This window comes from Orycteropus afer, unplaced genomic scaffold, assembly GCF_000298275.1.
Source record: "Orycteropus afer afer isolate SDZICR_OR568_19922 unplaced genomic scaffold, OryAfe1.0 scaffold00096, whole genome shotgun sequence".
In the NCBI taxonomy this organism is placed as follows: Eukaryota; Metazoa; Chordata; class Mammalia; order Tubulidentata; family Orycteropodidae; genus Orycteropus; species Orycteropus afer.
In genome coordinates, this window is record NW_006921683.1 from 8,473,859 (window position 1) to 8,492,606 (window position 18,748).

Genomic DNA, 18,748 nt, shown 5'->3' on the forward strand with positions numbered 1-18,748 from the left:
TGTGGCTGACTGTTCCTCTGTCTGGCTTCCTGGCTTTTAATCCCCTTTCTCCTGCTCTTCTGGCCTGCTGCTTTGGGTGTCCCTGAGTTGTCCCTGGGGCTGACTGTATCTGTAGTGATACTGCCTCGGAAACCCAGGGAGGGGTCGCTATGAGTCGGGTCTGACTCGACGGCACATAACAACAACAACAACAACAGTATATCTTTATATACTATTAGAAATTAAATCAGATTTTATATATATATATATTATATTACACACCCACACACCCACACACACACATATATATATAAACAATCACTGTAACTGGCTTTCAAACTTTAATGTGCATCTGGAAGAGCTTATTGATGATGCTAATTCTTGGGCTGGAGTTGCAGATTCAATTGTTCAGGAAAGGGGCTCAGGAGTCTGCATTTTAAGATCATCCCAGTTGATCAGGCCACACTTTGAGAGACAATATAAGGAGACACAACCAGGTTTCAGAACTCCATTCTAGTGACTTGCAAAGGTATTAGAACTAGTTCCCTCTTGAGATGCATGTTACTTTCAAATCTGAAATTTCTACCAAAGGCAATCATCTTTGTTTCCAACACACACATGAACATACATATTATAAATACACATAAGTGTACCATAGCTCAATTAATGAAATATATCTATTATTTCCTGCTTAATATATGAATAAATAATATTAGAAAGACATGAAATAATAATACACAGACATTAATTTACCATTTTAGAATTGACTAACTCCCTTTATGGTCCAAATAGTTAATGTGCTCAACTACTAACTGAAAGGTTGGAGGTTTAAATCCACCTAGAGGCACCTAGGAAGAAAAGCCTGGCAATCTATTTCAAGAATCAGTCATTGAAAACTATACAGAGCACAATTCTACTCTGACACACATAGGGTCTCAATGAGTCCGAACTGACTAGATGACAACTATTCGTTCTTTTTTACTTATTTATTTTTTAACGAGTTGAATATACATTACTACAGACTATTATGTATTTTCTCTTTGTGCATATCTTTGGTGCGAGGTGACACAAGAAGAGAATCCAAGCCTGCACACTCATAGAGAAAAATGTAAGGAGGGACCCAATCCAGAAATCAGGAGCCTGGGTCGTTAAGTATGATCTTTTCAGCAGGTTTATTTCACTTCATGGAGAGATAAGTAACAAAGCACTTCCAAGCTTGTGGCTCAGTACATTTGTGATATTATTTTTCAGTACAACAGACATTGTTTCTAGAGATTATGAACCAGGAATGCAGTTTTAAAACTATTAATATTGTCTTAATTTTATTTTATAGACATAATTTTTTAAGAATATTTTCCATCTATACAACCACATGTGTACTGGATATAGGGATAACTTCAATATACAGACTTTATATACATAAATAATATTCATATACACATACATATATACACACATACATACATTTTGTTTGGGGTGCTATGGGCCTGGCTGCGGCCCCATCTGGGGCCCAAGCTATCAGAGGCAACAAGTGAAAAATTTTTCAAAATATTTATATCTTTGTTGTTGTTGTTGTTATGTGCTGTCGAGTTGGACCCGACTCACAGCGACCCCTCCTTGGGTTTCCAAGGCAGTATCACTACAGAAGTAGATTGCCCAATCTTCCTTCCAAGGAGTGGCTGGTTGGTTTGAACCACCAGCCTTCTGGTTAGCAGTCAAGTGCCTTAGGCACTAGGCTACCAGAGCTCCCATTTATATCTATATATGTAGATAAACAGATAGATAGGTAGATAGCTGTAAGTAGAAATATACTTCTCACGTGGTTAGGTTATTAACATGGTGAAGTTCCAAAGACCAGGTTATTATGTAAAATCAGCATCATGGGAGAGTCAGGGGTCACACATTGTCTTTAGCTCTGGTGTCTCTCCCTAGTAGCTCACTGCCCATCAGGTGTTCTCAGCATGGCTGGGGATGCACATGGCCCAGCAGGCCCTCCTTCCCCACCACTGTGGAGCCTGTGGCGGTTGGTGGTGGTAAGGTGTTGTCCACCTCCTGACACCTATTGCCTCCCACTGCCTCCTGCCCCCAGTCTTCGGCAGAGACCCCACTTGTCCTCTGACTGCCACCTTCTGTCTCCAAACCTGGGTGGGGATCCCAATCACCCTCTACCTTCCACCTCCATTTACCGCACTAGACGAGGACCTTACTCGTCCTCCATCCACCCTGGCCTGTCAGTCCTGCAGAGCCCCTTCTTCCTCCCCTCCCCAACTTCCCTGGCACTTTTGAACTCTCACCTAGCCTGCCCCTGCGCACCTGCAACTTTGTATCATCCCACCATCATCCTATACCCTCTGTGGCCACACTGAGACGTCATGGACCAATGGGAGAAGGCACGCTACAGCTTGTCAGATGCAGTCCCTTGTGTGGCCCAGTTGTGACCAAGGCCTCCAGTGTATCATTCAGGATGGACCTTGGAGGGTGCCCGGGGCCCAGCTGAGAGTTTTTCAGTTGTCATAAACTTGAAATGTCAGATAACTAGATAGTTCATAGGTGAGGAATAGTTTTATATGTATATGGCTACATGTAAATATTGGGGAAAGAGAGTAAATCAAGTGTTTTAATTTTTACATAAATCAGATAAAAGCCAAACCTTTTCATAATGTACTTCTTTCTACTAGAATGTTTTGTGTTTTTAAGTAACAAAGGCTTGGGAAGTTCTATAAGGGAGAATGATTTGTGCTAGAGTTTGCATTGTTAAGACACCATAAATGCTGTAGCTCATTTTAATGAATAGTTTTAGATAAGTAGGGAGCTTTTACTTCAGGTAAATGTTCTTTGTTTGGCTTTTAAAGGACATAGGTTTTTGTTTATATTTGTGAAAACTAGTTTTACAAAATAAAGTACAATACCAATACTATGCTTTATAAAACAGCAACCAAAAATAAGTGAAAGAAACACGCCTTTTCTTTTTATTGAGAGGTATATAAGAATCCATCATTTTCAAAAATTATAAGATTAGACTCCAGCCATTTGGCTCAATCAAAGGAGATTTAAAAATTCTTTTATTTAGTGTTTTAACATTTTAATTGTCCCTAGATCATTTATATTTTGAATGATGATGAGACAGTCCTTGTAAGATGCAATGTGATTTCCCTTTTCTGCTTGGATCAATCTTTGATCTAGTTCCAAAAACCAAAACCAAACTCACTGCTGTCAAGTCAATTTCAACTCACAGCAACCCCTACATAAGTTTCCAAGGCAGTATCTCTAGGGAAGCAGACTGTCCATTCTTATTTCCAAGTAGTGGCTGGTAGATTTGGAACCACCAGCCTGTTTGCTAGCAGTCAAATGTCTTAGGCCCAGGGCACCTCAATTTTGAAACACCCATGGATCATGATTGCTCTGGGGAACAAATGTTGGGACATTAACTTGGCAATTACATTCTTCACAAGTTTAGAGTAGAAGATATAAAAAGTTAAAAAAACACGAAAGGCTTATGTCTCCATGGATCCTGATTTTTGCAAATACACTCTTATTTCATGTCTATGACCTTTGATCTTGATCTGCCAAGTCAGAGAGCCAGGTTTTCTCCCATTCTGTTCCAGGGCAGCTCCAAAGCTACAGGGAAATCAAGAGGAAAATACAAACTAAAAAGGAGATGTTTTCCATGGCACTGATGGCTAGATTTCAGACACTTGCTAAAGCCCAGAAGGAAGGGAAAAGATAGGGAGGAGAAACACCCAACTGTAACTTTCCCATTACTCTCAGATGTTTACTATGTCATGAACAAAAACTGAAAAAAAAAAAAAGAAAAGAAATAAAACCAAGCAAACAAAAACTACACGCTGCATCATTCTTTGTTCACTCTCACTTCCCTTGTAAAATTCGGCTCCCTAGAGTATGGTTTTAGGAGCCACTAACACACCTGCCTTTAAAAAGACATACATAGCAGGGATGATTCATGAAAAGAACAGGTGTTGGTGAGGAAGTGGAGAAATTGCTCCTTGATTGCTGGTGGAAATGTAAAATGATACAGACACCATGGAGACAGTTATTGTTTCCTCAGAAAATTAATACAGAATTACCATATGATGCAGCAATCCCAATCCTAAGTATATATTTGAAAGAACTGAAAGCAGGAATATAGATACTTCTACACACGTGTTTACTGCAGCACTATTCATAATAACCAAAAGGTGGAAACAGCCTAAACACCTATCAGTAGATGAATGGATAAAATGTGGTATATACATACATTGGAGTATTACTTTGCCATAAAGAGAAATGAAGTCCTGATACATGCTGGGACATAGTTGAAATTTGAAAAAAAATGATGCTGAGTGAAGTCAGATACAAAAGGACAAATGTATAATCCCATTTTCATGAAATATCTACAATAGTAATTACAGAGACCAAAGTTCATCAGTCGTTACCAGGAGTGAGAGGAAAGAAGAGGGGAAACAGGGGACTCACTGCTTAGGGGACACTGAGCTTCTGTAAAGGACAAAGGACAGATATGGAAACAGATAAAGGTGACTATTGAACAACATGATAAATACAATTTATATCACTGAACTGTATATGTGAAAACTGCTGAAATTGCAACTCCTTCATTAGATATATACTTACCACAATAAAAAAAGTTAAAAAAAAAAAAAAAAGGTAAATGACAAAGGCTTGGGAAGTTCAATAGAGCACTATTAAAAAGCAACAGAAGTTCTATTAAAGCTCTTGGCAAATAAGCAACTGTGAAAATTAAATGCCAACGAGAATCAAGCTGAGACACTCACCACAAAAATTTCAGTTAATGAGATGGACATATTAGAAAGCATTGCAATATTTTAGTACAAGAAATAAACAATCTGCTTTTAAAAAACTAAAATTCTTCCATTTTCCTTAGCCACATGAAGTCTCAGTTTTCAATGCTAATATTATATTATCACAGAATTATTAGTGTATCTGTGCACAAGGATAAATGTACTGTTATTTTGTCAGCTAGTCAAGATTTAAGACACAGTTTTGAAGCTACACATGCTATTAATTTTGTTTTGCTTATGAGTTTATTACATAGTTATTTTGAACTGGCTCATTAGGTATCTGATATATTTGACCATAAATTCCTCATCTTCCCTCCTCAAAACACAAAACTTTCAATATAGAAAGCCCTCTACCAACATTAGCAGCCCAATGAAAAGTCTTTCCATTAAGAAAAAATTACTATTTATTTCAAGTCAATCATAGAAGGGCAAATATTGTATTAGTTCACTATTGTAAACAGTCAAGGAAAGTTTTATATATGGAAGGAAACTTTCTTTGTTGGTTACCATGAATGGAGGGGAAAGGAGGGAACACTGCTAGATAGGCAGAAACAAGTACTGATTTGGGTGAAGGGAAGGGCAATGTACCAAAAGTGAGTGACCAACATGGTGGCACTGAGGAAGAGGAAAATACAGGTTACACAAGAGGTACAGACAACAAAGACAAATCCTTTTAAACCCTTTTACATATATAATACTGCATTATCAGTGATAACACACAGTAATATACATGTAAATACATGGGCAGACAGGCTGAATGATCAGGAATGTCTAGGCAAAAAGGAATATACATATGACCATATATAAGGTTGGCACATGATATTTCTACATTCATAATTATATGTGCTGTAAGAATGTCCAAATATATAATAGAGCTAACAATGGGCAAAGTTATGATAACGTCTTGGCCACAGCCAACAACCCTGAGGGAGTGAGTAGTTAGACCTCTGGGCTTAGAACCATGGTCACAAGGAACATCAAGCTCAACTGGCATAATATACTACACAAAAACATCGTTCTACAACCCGCTTTGGTGAGTAGCCACTGGGGTCTTAAAAGCTTGCAAGCAGCCCTCTAGATGGAATAATGGTCTCTTCTCATCCTAAGCAAGGAAGAATGAAGAAAACCAAAGACACATAGAAAAAATCAGTCCAAGGGACTAGCAGACCATGTGAACCTAAACCTATATGACCATGAGACCAGAAGAACTAGATGGTGCCCGGCTACCACTGTTAACCACTCAGAAAGGGATCAATACAGGAGATCCTGAATAGAGCGGGAGAACAAGTGGAACAAAACTCACAATCATAAAAAAAGACCAGGTGTACTGGTCTGAGTGTCTGATGAGACCCCTGAGATTACGGCCCCTAGTTATACTTCAGGTCTGTAATTGAATTTATTCCTGAGGCTTATGGTCAAACAATAGACAGGCATATAGGATGAACATGCACATCAGATAGATACACTCCTTAGAGTAATGCGGGAGAACAGCATGGCAGTATTTGCACAGGGGATAGCTCAGGAAGCAAGAATGCATAGGAAGGAAGGACACAGGGAAGAGGTAACTACAGGAAGGAAGTGGAAAGAGAGCTGTTACATTGTGAGGAATTGAAGTCAATACTATGAAACAAAATGTGTATGAACTGCTGTATGGAAAATGAATTTGCTCTGTAAACCTTCACTTAAAACACAATAAGAAATAAAACAAAACGAAACTTAAACTAAAATCACCACCACAACAAAAATACTATTTATTTCAAGGCTTGTATCCTTTTTTAGGGGACAATGGTGATTTAGTGTTAGAATTAGAATTCTTACCTTCCACGCAGGAGACCTGGTTTGATTCCTAGCCAATGTACCTCATGCATAGCTACCCTTTGTCTGCCAGTGGAGGAGTTTCTAGAATAAGAATTCACTGGAACTTCTAGATGAAGACGGACTACAAAGAAAGGCTTCGGGATCTACTTTTGAAAATCAGCCAGTAAAAATCCTGCAAATCATGTTTGATCATGCATGTGGTAACTCTGAGTCAGGGCCAACTCTATGGAAACTAACAAAAATATAACTAATTTATATTGGCACACATTTGCCATTACTGATCAACTAGAACACTTTCATTTTGCTGTTCTCTTACTACCATGTATAAAAACTGAATATTATCTAGATCTCTTTTAAAATTACTTTAGTGAGGCTTTGATGAATAGAACTTAGTGTTGTCTGGTTCCTTAGAAGTCACAAAGGATAATCTCTCCTGAAGGCTTGAAAATCTCTAATAACTTCCTGGGGAAAAGACACGCCTTTAGTGGAATATTTACTGAGGCAAGAATCATCATCCTACAAAAAAAGTTTCCAGATAATTTTCATTGTTAGAAAGTCTTTCTGTTTGCGACACATCTGTCTTTTTGCTACTTTCATGTGTTGGTTTTGGCATGTCTCTGATGGATTCCAGACATGTCTATCTCCCTTGCACATACATGACAGCATTTCAGCACTATTTTCTAGCTAAATATTCCTATATCCTTCCAATTACCTTCATTTATCCAGTTTTCAGACTCTGGTGGTCATAATCTTGACACATGTACTTTTTTAGCAATGGCCCCAAACCAAACCAAAAACCACATCCACTGCTATCAAGTAGAGTATGACTCACAGGAACTTCCCAGAGAGTTTCTAAAGATGTAAATCCTTACAAAAGCAGACTGACACATCTTTGCTCCCATGGAACAGCTGGTGGGTTCAAACTGTTGTCCTTTTGGTTAGCATCCAAGCACTTTAACCACTATGCCAACAGGGTTCCTTTATAAGATGACACCAAGAACCAAATGTGCTATCAGTATCATTATAATTAAAGTGACGTAATAGGGTACTTGCCTCATGGCCAAAGTTTAAGAAAATGCTCAAAACCCAGTAATCCAGGTTAATAATATTTTAGAGAAATTTTTTTTTTAAATAAAATTGATAGTCCAATTAACCACAGTGAACAAACTATAAAAATTTAAAATATAACAGAAACCACTGGGTCCAGAAGCTGAGTGATGAGAATGAGGTAAGTCATGCAAGGACAGAATAGGATCCTGTCTTCATGAGTTGTAATTGTAATTTTAATATTTTCATGGAAAGCACAAAATATGGATAGGAAGAATTTTTGAGAATAAGAGTTTAGTTTTTTACAGGCACAGAGGTAGTTCATCTATCAACAATGATAAGCACAGAAACAATAATTTCTCTTTATTGAGTATGCAAGAGGCTCAATACCAATTTCTTTAGACATATTAATTTGAATTCTTGCAACAACATTAGAAAATCAATATTGTTATTCCTGCTTAAAAAGTGAGCAAAGTGAGGCTAAGAGATGACACATGCCTTGGCCAAAGTCACACAATTGGTATGTGTTGTGACAATATTTTTGTTCAAGTCTGTCAGCTTCCAACACCTGAGTCTTTTGCCACAAGCTTCCTCTCAGCTATACACATGCTCCCTCTACTAGGATCGCATAGTCTTTAGTGATATGAACATCAGGCACCACCTCAGCATGGATAAAATGGTCTAGAACATTCTCAGATTCACCAATCAGCAGTTGCTTGGTTCTAACTTCTTTGTGTGCCCTGGATGCAGAAATTAGCATTCCCAGTATTAAAAAGGATTTATCTCTTCTCTATTAGTTTGGTCCTTGGGGGACATTAGTAGTTTGCACTTATCTACTAACCTTAAAGGTTGATGGTTCAAACCCACCTAACAGCATTGCAGAAGAAAGGCTTGGCAATCTGCTTCTGTAAAGATTACAGCCAAGAAACTTTATGGAACATTTCTGCTCTGTAATACATGGGGTCACCATGAGTTGGAATCAACTCCATGGTAATGCGGTTGATTTTGATCACTATAAGTAAGAATCATCTCAATGTTTCACACACACACACACACACACACACACACAATTAGTTTACCAGCATTTTTGTTTTTAGATTTTCTTTTTCCATGTTTGTCTCTTTTGACAAGCAACTAACCACTCTTGGATGAATTGCTAAATTCAAGTATTCCTGAAATGACAAATATGACAAATAGGCTCTACACATATCAATTTCTAACTAAGATGTTCCTCTAGGATCAATACTAAAGAAAGCTGTGATGCTGCTCATTGCCTTTGCAGATGTTTGTCCCTCTGCCTAAAATGTCTTCCGAAGCTTGTCTTTTGAAAAGTCACCCTACACCATTTAAAATCCAATTCAAGTACTATCAGTTCATTTGTGAAATCATTCTGGAATCCTACAATAAAGTTAATCTCTTATTCTCTAAACATCCGTATAATTTTGCACATACCTCTGTTATATTTACTTGAAATTCCACAGTAACTGCTTCTATAGAGGTTTGTTTCCTAATCTAGCCTAATAAGCTACCCAAAGGTCTATAGTAGGTCAAAGTCATTTTGTTATCATTAGCACCTATTGAAGCACTTGTGCAGAAAAACAATCTCAATAAATATTCATAGAAATTATATTGAAAAACTACGCCATGGTTATCTCTGAAAACTATAGTCACTGGGAAGATTTAAGAAGACCAGTATTTACTAGGGGCTTATTTTCTCTTGAAGGGCTTAACTGAAATCATAACTGTTGAACTGAGTTCATTCTGAGTTCACTGAAAGTGATTCATTAGCTTTAAATTTCACATTATACTTTTTCTCTTCCTTGCAACTTGGCCTGTCCACCTTCAGCATAATCACCACCTTCTGCAATCATAGGACGTCTCATATAGTAGTAAGAAAAGTGGAGCCTCGAGAAGCCAAAGAACCAACCAACAATCACACAGCCAAGTGGGAGAGGTGAACTAGGATTTGGCTCTCTGAGCCTTTGTTACTCTTTCTAGTGCACCATGATGCTATTTTTAACTTGCTTATAGCTTTTTAAATTTACCAGCATTTTTCTCTGATTGTTAGGGCACAATATCACTGAAAAAGCTGTCACTTGTTTTGGGAAAGACCAAACAAGATCATTTATAAATTCAGTATGAGCAAAACTTTGTCAGTGACAAATAAAGCAGTAAAGAACAAGTGCATTTTCATCCAGATATACCACTTTTCAGTAATAAAATGATGATATATTGCACTGACCATAGTCTGTATTTTCCGGCTCCCAACAATTTGATGGCCAAAAATAGGGCGTCTGTGGAACCAAAGAAGTGAAAGTCATGTTAGACAAATAGCTAGGAGAATTTCTGATTTATTCTTTATTTTTATCTTCATAAATTATCCAGAAGAGTGGCTAATAATTTATGTTTTTAATTCAGAACCAGTATATAGAGAAACAATGTAAAGCTTTTTTTTTTTTTTTTTCCATATCTGCTTTGCCAAGAAATTGTTACACTTTTGCTGCAATTTTATATCAATCAATACAAAGGTAAAAGGTCTGATTCTATTATTCAAACAAAGTGTTGATACACAAAGACTGTAAATCTTAGGTAAAATATGTTTAAATGTAACAATTTGCTTTGCTGCATCATGTATCTCAACGCAGCCCCCAGGAGATCCAAAACTTCAACCATCAAAATCTTTTCCAGAGATTTGGAAGTCATTTGTCTAGCTCTGCTAATTATACGAAGCAGCTCTCAACATTATCCAACTAGATGAGAAGATTTTTCTCCTTTTCTTTTAAAAACATTACTTCATAAAGATGTTACTCTAAACTTTAAAAGTGCACAAACCAGATTCATGTTTTAAAAACTAATAATGCCTTAGTTGATTGATTTTAACAAATAGCAAAATTCTGAACCTGTAAAAACTGATTGACCAAACTACAAAGAATATGTCTAACCAAGAAAGTTCCTATTATTATCATCAGCAGTTCAGTTTTTCTAAAAGCTCTTTTCTAACCTTGCTTGTTGGACATGCTTGGCTCTGGACTATGAGCAAAGTATAAACATCTGTTGACTCTATGAAGTCTTATTCCTCAGAACAGTGATGACTCCAAGACTCAATGGAACAGTGACTGCAGATATCAGTGCTATGGGATTAATTACATTTATTGGTCAATTATATTAACTATCTGTGTGCCATGAGCATATTTGTGGTAATCTTGGTCACATACGAACAACATATTTAATAATAACTATAATTCTTATTTATTAAAATGTTAACCTTAGGACCACAAGTAAGTCCAATTTAATAATAAGCTGTTTTAAACTACCACTGCTTTGACTTTAACTGAACAAAGAATAAAACTCCACTATTTAAAATCTTTTTTTATTAACCAATTTGTTTCAATATTTAATTCAGTATCATCATTTCAGAAGATGATTTTGTATCTTAAGTATTCGGTGTAAAACTTCCTATGATTACTTACTTGCCTTGGGGTATAAAGGTTCTAAACAACTGGAAGGATCCCTAGTGGCACAGTGGTTAAAGTGCTAAGCTGCCAACCAAAATATTAGTGGTTTGAGTCCACTCAGAGGTACCTGGGAAGAAAGGTCTAATGACCTACTTCCAAAACATCAGCCACTGAAACCACTGTGAAGCACAGGGTTCTGACTGACAAGGGGTCACTGGGAGTCACAGGAGATTAGTATGGAAGTGAAGGGAGACTTTTAGAAGAACAAAAAATCTTTGAGAACAAATTTTCTTAAGTATATCCCGTCTTTGTTCTCAGTTTTGCTAAGCAAGTTCTTAGGCATCGAAATTACTCTTCAGTCAAATACACATATAGTTGCCATCAAGTTGACTCCAACTGGTAGTGACTCCATTATGCATGTCAGAGTAGAACTGTGCTTCTTAGGGTTTCAGTAGATGAGTTTTCAGAACACCAGGTCTTTCTTCTGATGCACCTCTGGGTGGATTCAAACCTCCAACTTCTTGGTTAGTAGTCAGGTGTGTTAACCATTTCCAATATCAGGGACTCACTATTAGATACAGAGCATTTGAGACAGTACTCAGAATAGGTGAGAAAAAAATATTCCAATATCTGGAAGTTGGACAACGAGGAAAATTTTCTAAAAAATACCTCCATTACATAGAGTTTGAATTCTGACATTATAGGTGCTTTAATTTTATAAATACAATCCATTAATCAGTTATTAATGAATAATAAAGTCCAATGAAATGTAGAATACACTTGGCATAAATCATTGTGAAGTTTTAACTGAATTCACAATGACTGAAATGAGAATCTATGATCATTTACTGACAGAATACTTGCATCTGTCTCATTTGAAAATGATCTGGAATGAATTTTGTCATTTTGCAAATTTTCTAAGTTGTCTTCTGTCTCAAGTGAATATGTACATACAAAGCAGTATGCCTGTTAGTCTTCACAGGTTTGTAGAAGGGTCTCAGGTACTAACATGCAAAGGGTCTGCATAATTAGCTTTCACCTTGGAGCCTGAAGCATCCTGCTGAGAGTTTATTTGGACAGATGATGGTTCTGGATCATAGGCAGGGACCAGAATAGAATAAATTCAGTTACATCATTCAACTTTCTCCCAGACAGCTACATGCAATTTATACATGCAGACTCTTCCATCTTCCTAAATCCATTAGGTCACTTTCCAAATTTCCTTTAAGATTTTTATTTAAAATACAACTTTAATTGTCACACAATTTAGCTTTCCACAAATAACCTTAACTAAGCACATTTCATCTTTTTTTTTTTTTTTTTGGATTTATTTCTTTCTCTGTCTTAAATTTAATATTAATTAGTTTCTAACTAGCCTAAGTCCAAGTAAAATGCTATCACATTCGAAATTCTAAAAAAAAAACAATTAACCAACAAACAAAATGCTGGCTCTGTTTTATTATTAAAGAACATTTTCCTTGAACTTACTTGAAACCGATAAAAGGTGCCATCATCCTTTAGTGTGAGGACATGATCTGAGATTGGAAAGAAGTAGCCATGGGCAGCCATTAATGTTCCCAAATGGAGTGCCTCCACTGTTTGTGAAGACAAAAAAAAAAAAAAAAAAAACAAAAAAGATTTACAAAAAAGATTTAATTATTAATTTATCTTTTTATTGTTGACTTACAGGAGTATAACATTCTTTTCTCTTCCCTTTGAACACATACTTGTATTTGTATTCTTGGCATCTTGAAAACCTTGCATTCTACTTTTTCTTTCAGCTCTTTTATCCAAAGTACTAAGAAGATTGTGGCTCCTGGGGGATGAGTGAATGAGTGTGCAGTAAACACACAGCCTGCCCTCACCCCATGATGACCAGCCATGAGAAAATAGAGTTATGGACACTGAAACTGGAAGGTTATTTTTGAAATCACAGAATCCAGTCCCCCTGTTTTATAGATGGCATATGTTTTATTATATATTAAATTTTCTTCTGCTAATGATTCTATTTGACATCTCTATAACACTTTAAAATTTTAAAGCATTTTTACCTTCACTGACCCTGGCCTATGTTATGGATGTCTAATATTACTAGTAAGGAGCTCAGGTGGTGTAGTAGTTAAAGCATTCAGCAAAACGTCAGCAGTTCAAACCCATGAGCCATGGGAGAAAGATGAAGCAGTTTGCTTTTATAAAGATTTACAGGCTTGGAAACTCTATGGGGCAGTTCTACTCTTCCTCATAGGGTTGCTATGAGTCAGAATCAACTCAATGGCAGTGAGTGTTAACATTACTAGTGATTTTAGTAATGAAACAGATCAATATTATAAGATGTTGGCAGAGAATGGTGATGTATCTAGAACCATTTATGCTGCACTAAGTGAGCCTACCACATAACGGTAGTAAGGTCACAACCTATCCAGTAGTGTGTCGTATAGTGTTGGTTTGTGTATTGCTGTGATGCTGGAAACTATGCCACCAGTATTCAACTATTAGCAGGCTCACCTCAGGTTTCAGCAGAGCTTCCAGTCTAAGAGAAACTAGGAAGAAAGGCCTGGCAATCTACTTCTTTCTGAAAATTAGCCCATGAAAACCTTATGGATCATAATGGAAAACTGCCCAACTTGCTTGCTTTGTACATGCCACTAGTCAGGATCAAGTTTGGTGAAGAACAGGGACAGCAAGGGTGAGGGAGACCCTTGGTGATACGGATTTCCACAATGGCCACAATGATAAACTTGAACATGTGGTTATTGTGAGGTTGATGCAGGACCAGGCAGTGTTTCATTTTTCTGTAAAGGTGGTTGCTATGACTTGGAGTGACCCAACGACAGCTATCTATCCCTACTTGAGGAGTCTATATTCCCATGATTGATTGTCCAGAGTACGTTAACTTCTATTATTGTATAATGATTATGAAGAGACATATTTGGCATTTAAAAAATGGTATTTTCCCATATTCTAGGAAATAGTTGAAATGTAATACTATAATACTCATACTCTTTCTATAGTAGCCAGTAACCTCTTAAAATAAAAAGGTTAATAAAATTTGGTCAATAGAGTTATTACTGCCATGATGAAAGAACATAATATTTACTAACTTAAAGATGAGAACATCCATTTAGTTCAAGATCAAGGTCCTCTCAAAGCATGTGGAACTCATAACTACATACCCCTCTATTCTGTGATTCTTGTGAAAATTCAGAAGCTAGTGGGAGGCCCTCTGGTGGTGTATAGTGCCTAAGGCATTTGACTGCTAACAGAAGGCTGGCGGTTCAAACCCACCAGCCACTCCTCGGAAGGAAGGTGGGGCAATCTACTTCTAAAGTGATACCGCCTCAGAAACCCAAGGAGGGGTAGCTATGAGTCAGATCCGACTTGACATCAGTGAGTTTGGCTTTGGTTTTGGTTAGTGTGGGTTGTGGGAAGAACAAAAAATTTGGAGACACCCACTACCTATTGTTACTTAAATTATCTGTGCCTCTGCCACCCCTCGGAAGGAAGATGGGGCAATCTATTTCCGTAGTGATACTGCCTCGGAAACCCAAGGGGGGGTCACTATGAGTCGGGTCCGACTTGACGGCACATAATAACAACAACAACCTCCATTTATTAAGTTAAGGTAGTAAACCCACCTTGCAGGGTTGGAATGAGAGTTAAATAAGAATGCTTATGAAGAAGTTGGCATAACCCTAGTGCATAGTATATAGTTAATAGATGGTAGCTATACTGCCTTCAGTGAGCTCTTGTGGCACAGTGGTTAAAGCATTCGACTGCTAGCCAAAAGCTCACTGGTTTAAACACACCAGCTGCTCAGCAGGAGAAAGATGTGGCAGTCTGTTCTGCAAAACTTTATAGCCTTGCAAACCCTGTGGAGCAGTTCTACTCTGTCCTTTAAGGTCTCTATGAATTAGAATTAACTAGATGGCAGTGGGTTTTGGGTTTATACTGCCTTTATTATCTACATGTGGAATGATTTTTTTTTTTTCCTACTCTCATGGAGTCCTTGTCTTCAATTATGCTGAGTACATAACCCAAGCCATGATCTTTTCAATTGTGTCATATGCATGTGAAAGCTGGACAATAAGACAGAAGAAGAATTGATGAATTGGAACTATGGTGTTGACAAAGAATATTGTACATATTATGAACTGTTAAAAGAACAAACAAAACAATCTTGAAAAAATAAAACCAGAATGTTCCTTAGAAGCGAGGATGGTGAGACTTTTACTTACTTTGGTCATGTCATCAGGAAAGACCAATTGCTAGAAAAGGACATCATGGTAAGGTAAAAGGCCAATGAAAATGAGGAAACCTTCAATGAGGTGGATTACAGAACAGCCACAACAAAACATACTGACATTCATGAAGATGGTTCAGGTCCGCAAAAGGTTTTGTTCTGTTAAACATAAGGTTTCTATGAGTTAGGTCTAGAGGGTGACTGAAAACAACAAAGTCTGAGCAAAATAAGAGCACTAAGAGCACTTGATAACTAACCAATAACAATAAACAAATAGAACCTGTCAGGAAGCATTGGTCAGAGCAGATATTACAACAAGTATTGGATTATGAAGTCAAGTGGCCCATACACCATTATAGCCATCTTTATTTCTTTTATTCTCAGCAGTCTGTAGTCTGGGGAAATAGTATTAACACTGCTTTCCGGAGAAAGAAACTGAGTGAACAGCATATGACTAGGTTTGCAAGGTACAGACACAGAAGGGAAAACAGAGGTGCCTAGAAAAGTAAAGAGTGAAGAACTTTTGAACTATACACATTGAAAGGAGTGCATTAGGATCAAACAAACAAATGAAATAACCAGTTGGGCTTTAAAGTGGTGATGAGGATTAGGGAAATATAGGGAGACTAAAGAAAAGAAAGCCAGAAATGAATGTGTTTATGTGTTTAGGAATGCTATCATCTCACTAACTCTACCACAGATCATACATTTCTAGGGGGCAAAGTCTATATCTGCAGATTTTTCTTCATTTAGGCCATAATTAGACCTTAATAAATGTTGCTGATAAGAATGACAACTACTGAATTATCTAGTGATTTTTAGTCCTCTTTTATTGAGGTACAATACCCATTTTTGTTTTTTTAACTTGATTCTACCATTCATTTTACCATCCTTTCAAAAAGATACACATGCTCTACAGTTTTATGATTAAGGAAAATTTGTTTTGACAATTTTCAGCATGCCTTGAATTCAGCAGAAATACATTTTTGTGGGTATTGATAAGTTCAAAATATAGTTTCTACATGATATATATACTTCAGATGTTCAAGTCAAATCAAAACATTTTGCTTCATATTTAGAAGTACTGGACTTCTAACTAGGGCTCTGGGTGGTATAATGAGCTTGACTATAAACCTAAAGGTCAGCAGTTTGAACTCACACAGTGGTGCTGGTGAAGAAAAGCTTGAGAATCTTCCACAAAGATTACAGTCAAGAAAACCCTATGGAGTAGTTTATGTGAAACATGGGATTGCCATGAGTGTAATCAACTCCATGGCATCAGATTTGGTTTTATGTTTTTGAAGTTATAATTAATGTTTATAAAATGATTTTGAGACTCTTCATCAAACAGGAGAGACTGAGATTACAGAAGTTGTGTGCTCCATCACAGGACATCCAGAGAATTTACTGGTTCCAGGAAGTTGGGTGATTTCCTGCCTCACTAAGATGGTAATTTTGGTGCTAACTAGGCAATATGAAAAATAGTTACTGAATCAATATTTGCTGAATGAATAAGTAACTCAAATTTCTTATTCAAAAAAATTAGAAATAAATGACACACCAAGAATATGAAAAACATAGTTCAGAAAAAATACCAAACAATTTTTTTTTTGTAATGATGAGCGGCTTGTTCAGTTTTTCAAGATAATGTAGGAGTTCATATTATCTTTTCAAAATACCTTCATAAGCTTTGTTGTAGCCATTTTGTTATAAGAAAAGATGAGAGTGATATTAATGGCATAAATGCCACTAAGAGACTTTTGAGTGGGGTTGCGGTAGTGTTTTATGTGTTGGATTGTTTATTGTTAGTGATAAATATGCAGCCACATTACCCAACATCCCACTGCTTCCATACCTTGGCACAGTCTTAGTCTAATAAGAACTTGGAGGACAGACCGTGGTCGGCCTTGGAATGAAATGTTGGGAGAGTTTAATGAGAAATCTATCAAGATTGCCTTCCCAATAATGGCACACCAGATGGCTTGGTGCATTACACAGCTTGGCAAAACAATCACTAAGGAATCTTCTTGCACATGTGTTGTTTGCTTCACACACACAGCTAAATAAAATTCAACAACAAACCTACCATAAAATTCTAGTTTATTTTTCATTTGGATATTCAAGCCATAAAGAAATTGAGAAATAAAAACTCCATCTCCTAACAACTACTACCATGTAAACCTCCTGGAGATTTGCTAAACCTCAGGTATTCATAGCATTATTGCAAACTAATCCTTCAAGCAATAGAATTATCAGCAACCTTTAAAAGCAAAGGAGATTCTACATGACATAATTTTCTTTGACCACATTTTTTCAAATAGTTATTAGAAGAAAATCATGTCATAAAAGAGGGCTGAGTTCTTCAGAGTAAAGTGCTCTATATTTGCAATGTGTTTTAAAAGTCAATAATATTTTCTGTATTCAGGGCCTCAACCACTAGTGGCCTTAGCCTCTCCCAGATACAGACCATAATTTTGAAGCGATAGAAAAATCTCTCTGAACTAGAAAAATAATGATAAAAAATTCAACTCCCTAAATCCTGTATTTTTTATTACTGTCATACTTATGTACTTTTATTTCATGTGCATATATTAACAAATATGATTATTTTATTTATCAGCATAAAGTATTCTTGATGTAGCAAATATGAGTGGTATATGGGCAGACATCTATTAGAAGAAAGTCCACTCAAAATAGAAAAATATGATGATATGGAATCTTGGAAAGAGAAAAAGTAAAAAGTAGAAGTAAGCTAGTAAATAGCAAAATACTAGCCATTCACCACGAGTGTGAGCCATAAAGGTTTTGTTAAACTTGTTATTCTGTACTTAAGAGGGCAGGGAAGCAATCATTTTAGAAATACTTCAAAATATTATCCTTTCTTTTGGGATTGACAACTGAAAGGATAATACCATCATGTGGAAAAACCACACACCTAAACCATTTTATTCTCCAGGAAGTCCAAATAAAAATGAACAATTAGTATACTTAAGTATTACTGAGGTAAGTCTATTTTCTCAACACCAGGAGTTTCTACTTAATCTCCTTCTGGAAGTAAATACCAGGATTTTCATGATTTTAAAAAAACAAACAACAACAAAAACACATCACATTATCTCTCTATAGAAAAATCAAGGGTCATTTGCATTTGTTATTGTTGTTGTTGTTAGGTGCTGTTGAGTCCTTTGCGACTCATAGCGACCCCATGCACAGCAGAATGAAACACCACTGATCCCACGCCAGCTCCATGATCCTGCTATACTTGAGCCCATCATCACAGCCACCGTGTCAATCCAACTCATTGAAGGCCTCCCCCTCTTTCGTCAACCCTCCACCCTACCAAGCATGACATCCTTCTCCAGGGAATGGTCCCTTCTTACAAAATGACCAAA

At 36.8% G+C, this 18,748-nt stretch overlaps 1 protein-coding gene across 1 annotated transcript in view; it reads right to left on the reverse strand.

The window, feature by feature from the left end:
* Window positions 1-18,748, reverse strand: part of RGS7 (regulator of G protein signaling 7) — a 566,544-nt gene that overhangs the window by 271,046 nt on the left and 276,750 nt on the right. The window contains exons 3-4 of the mRNA XM_042781200.1: window positions 12,605-12,711; window positions 9,904-9,955 (exon numbers count right to left, since the gene is read on the reverse strand). Of these exons, the coding sequence (XP_042637134.1) occupies window positions 9,904-9,955; window positions 12,605-12,711 (159 nt within the window). The remainder of the gene's footprint in view (window positions 1-9,903; window positions 9,956-12,604; window positions 12,712-18,748) is intronic.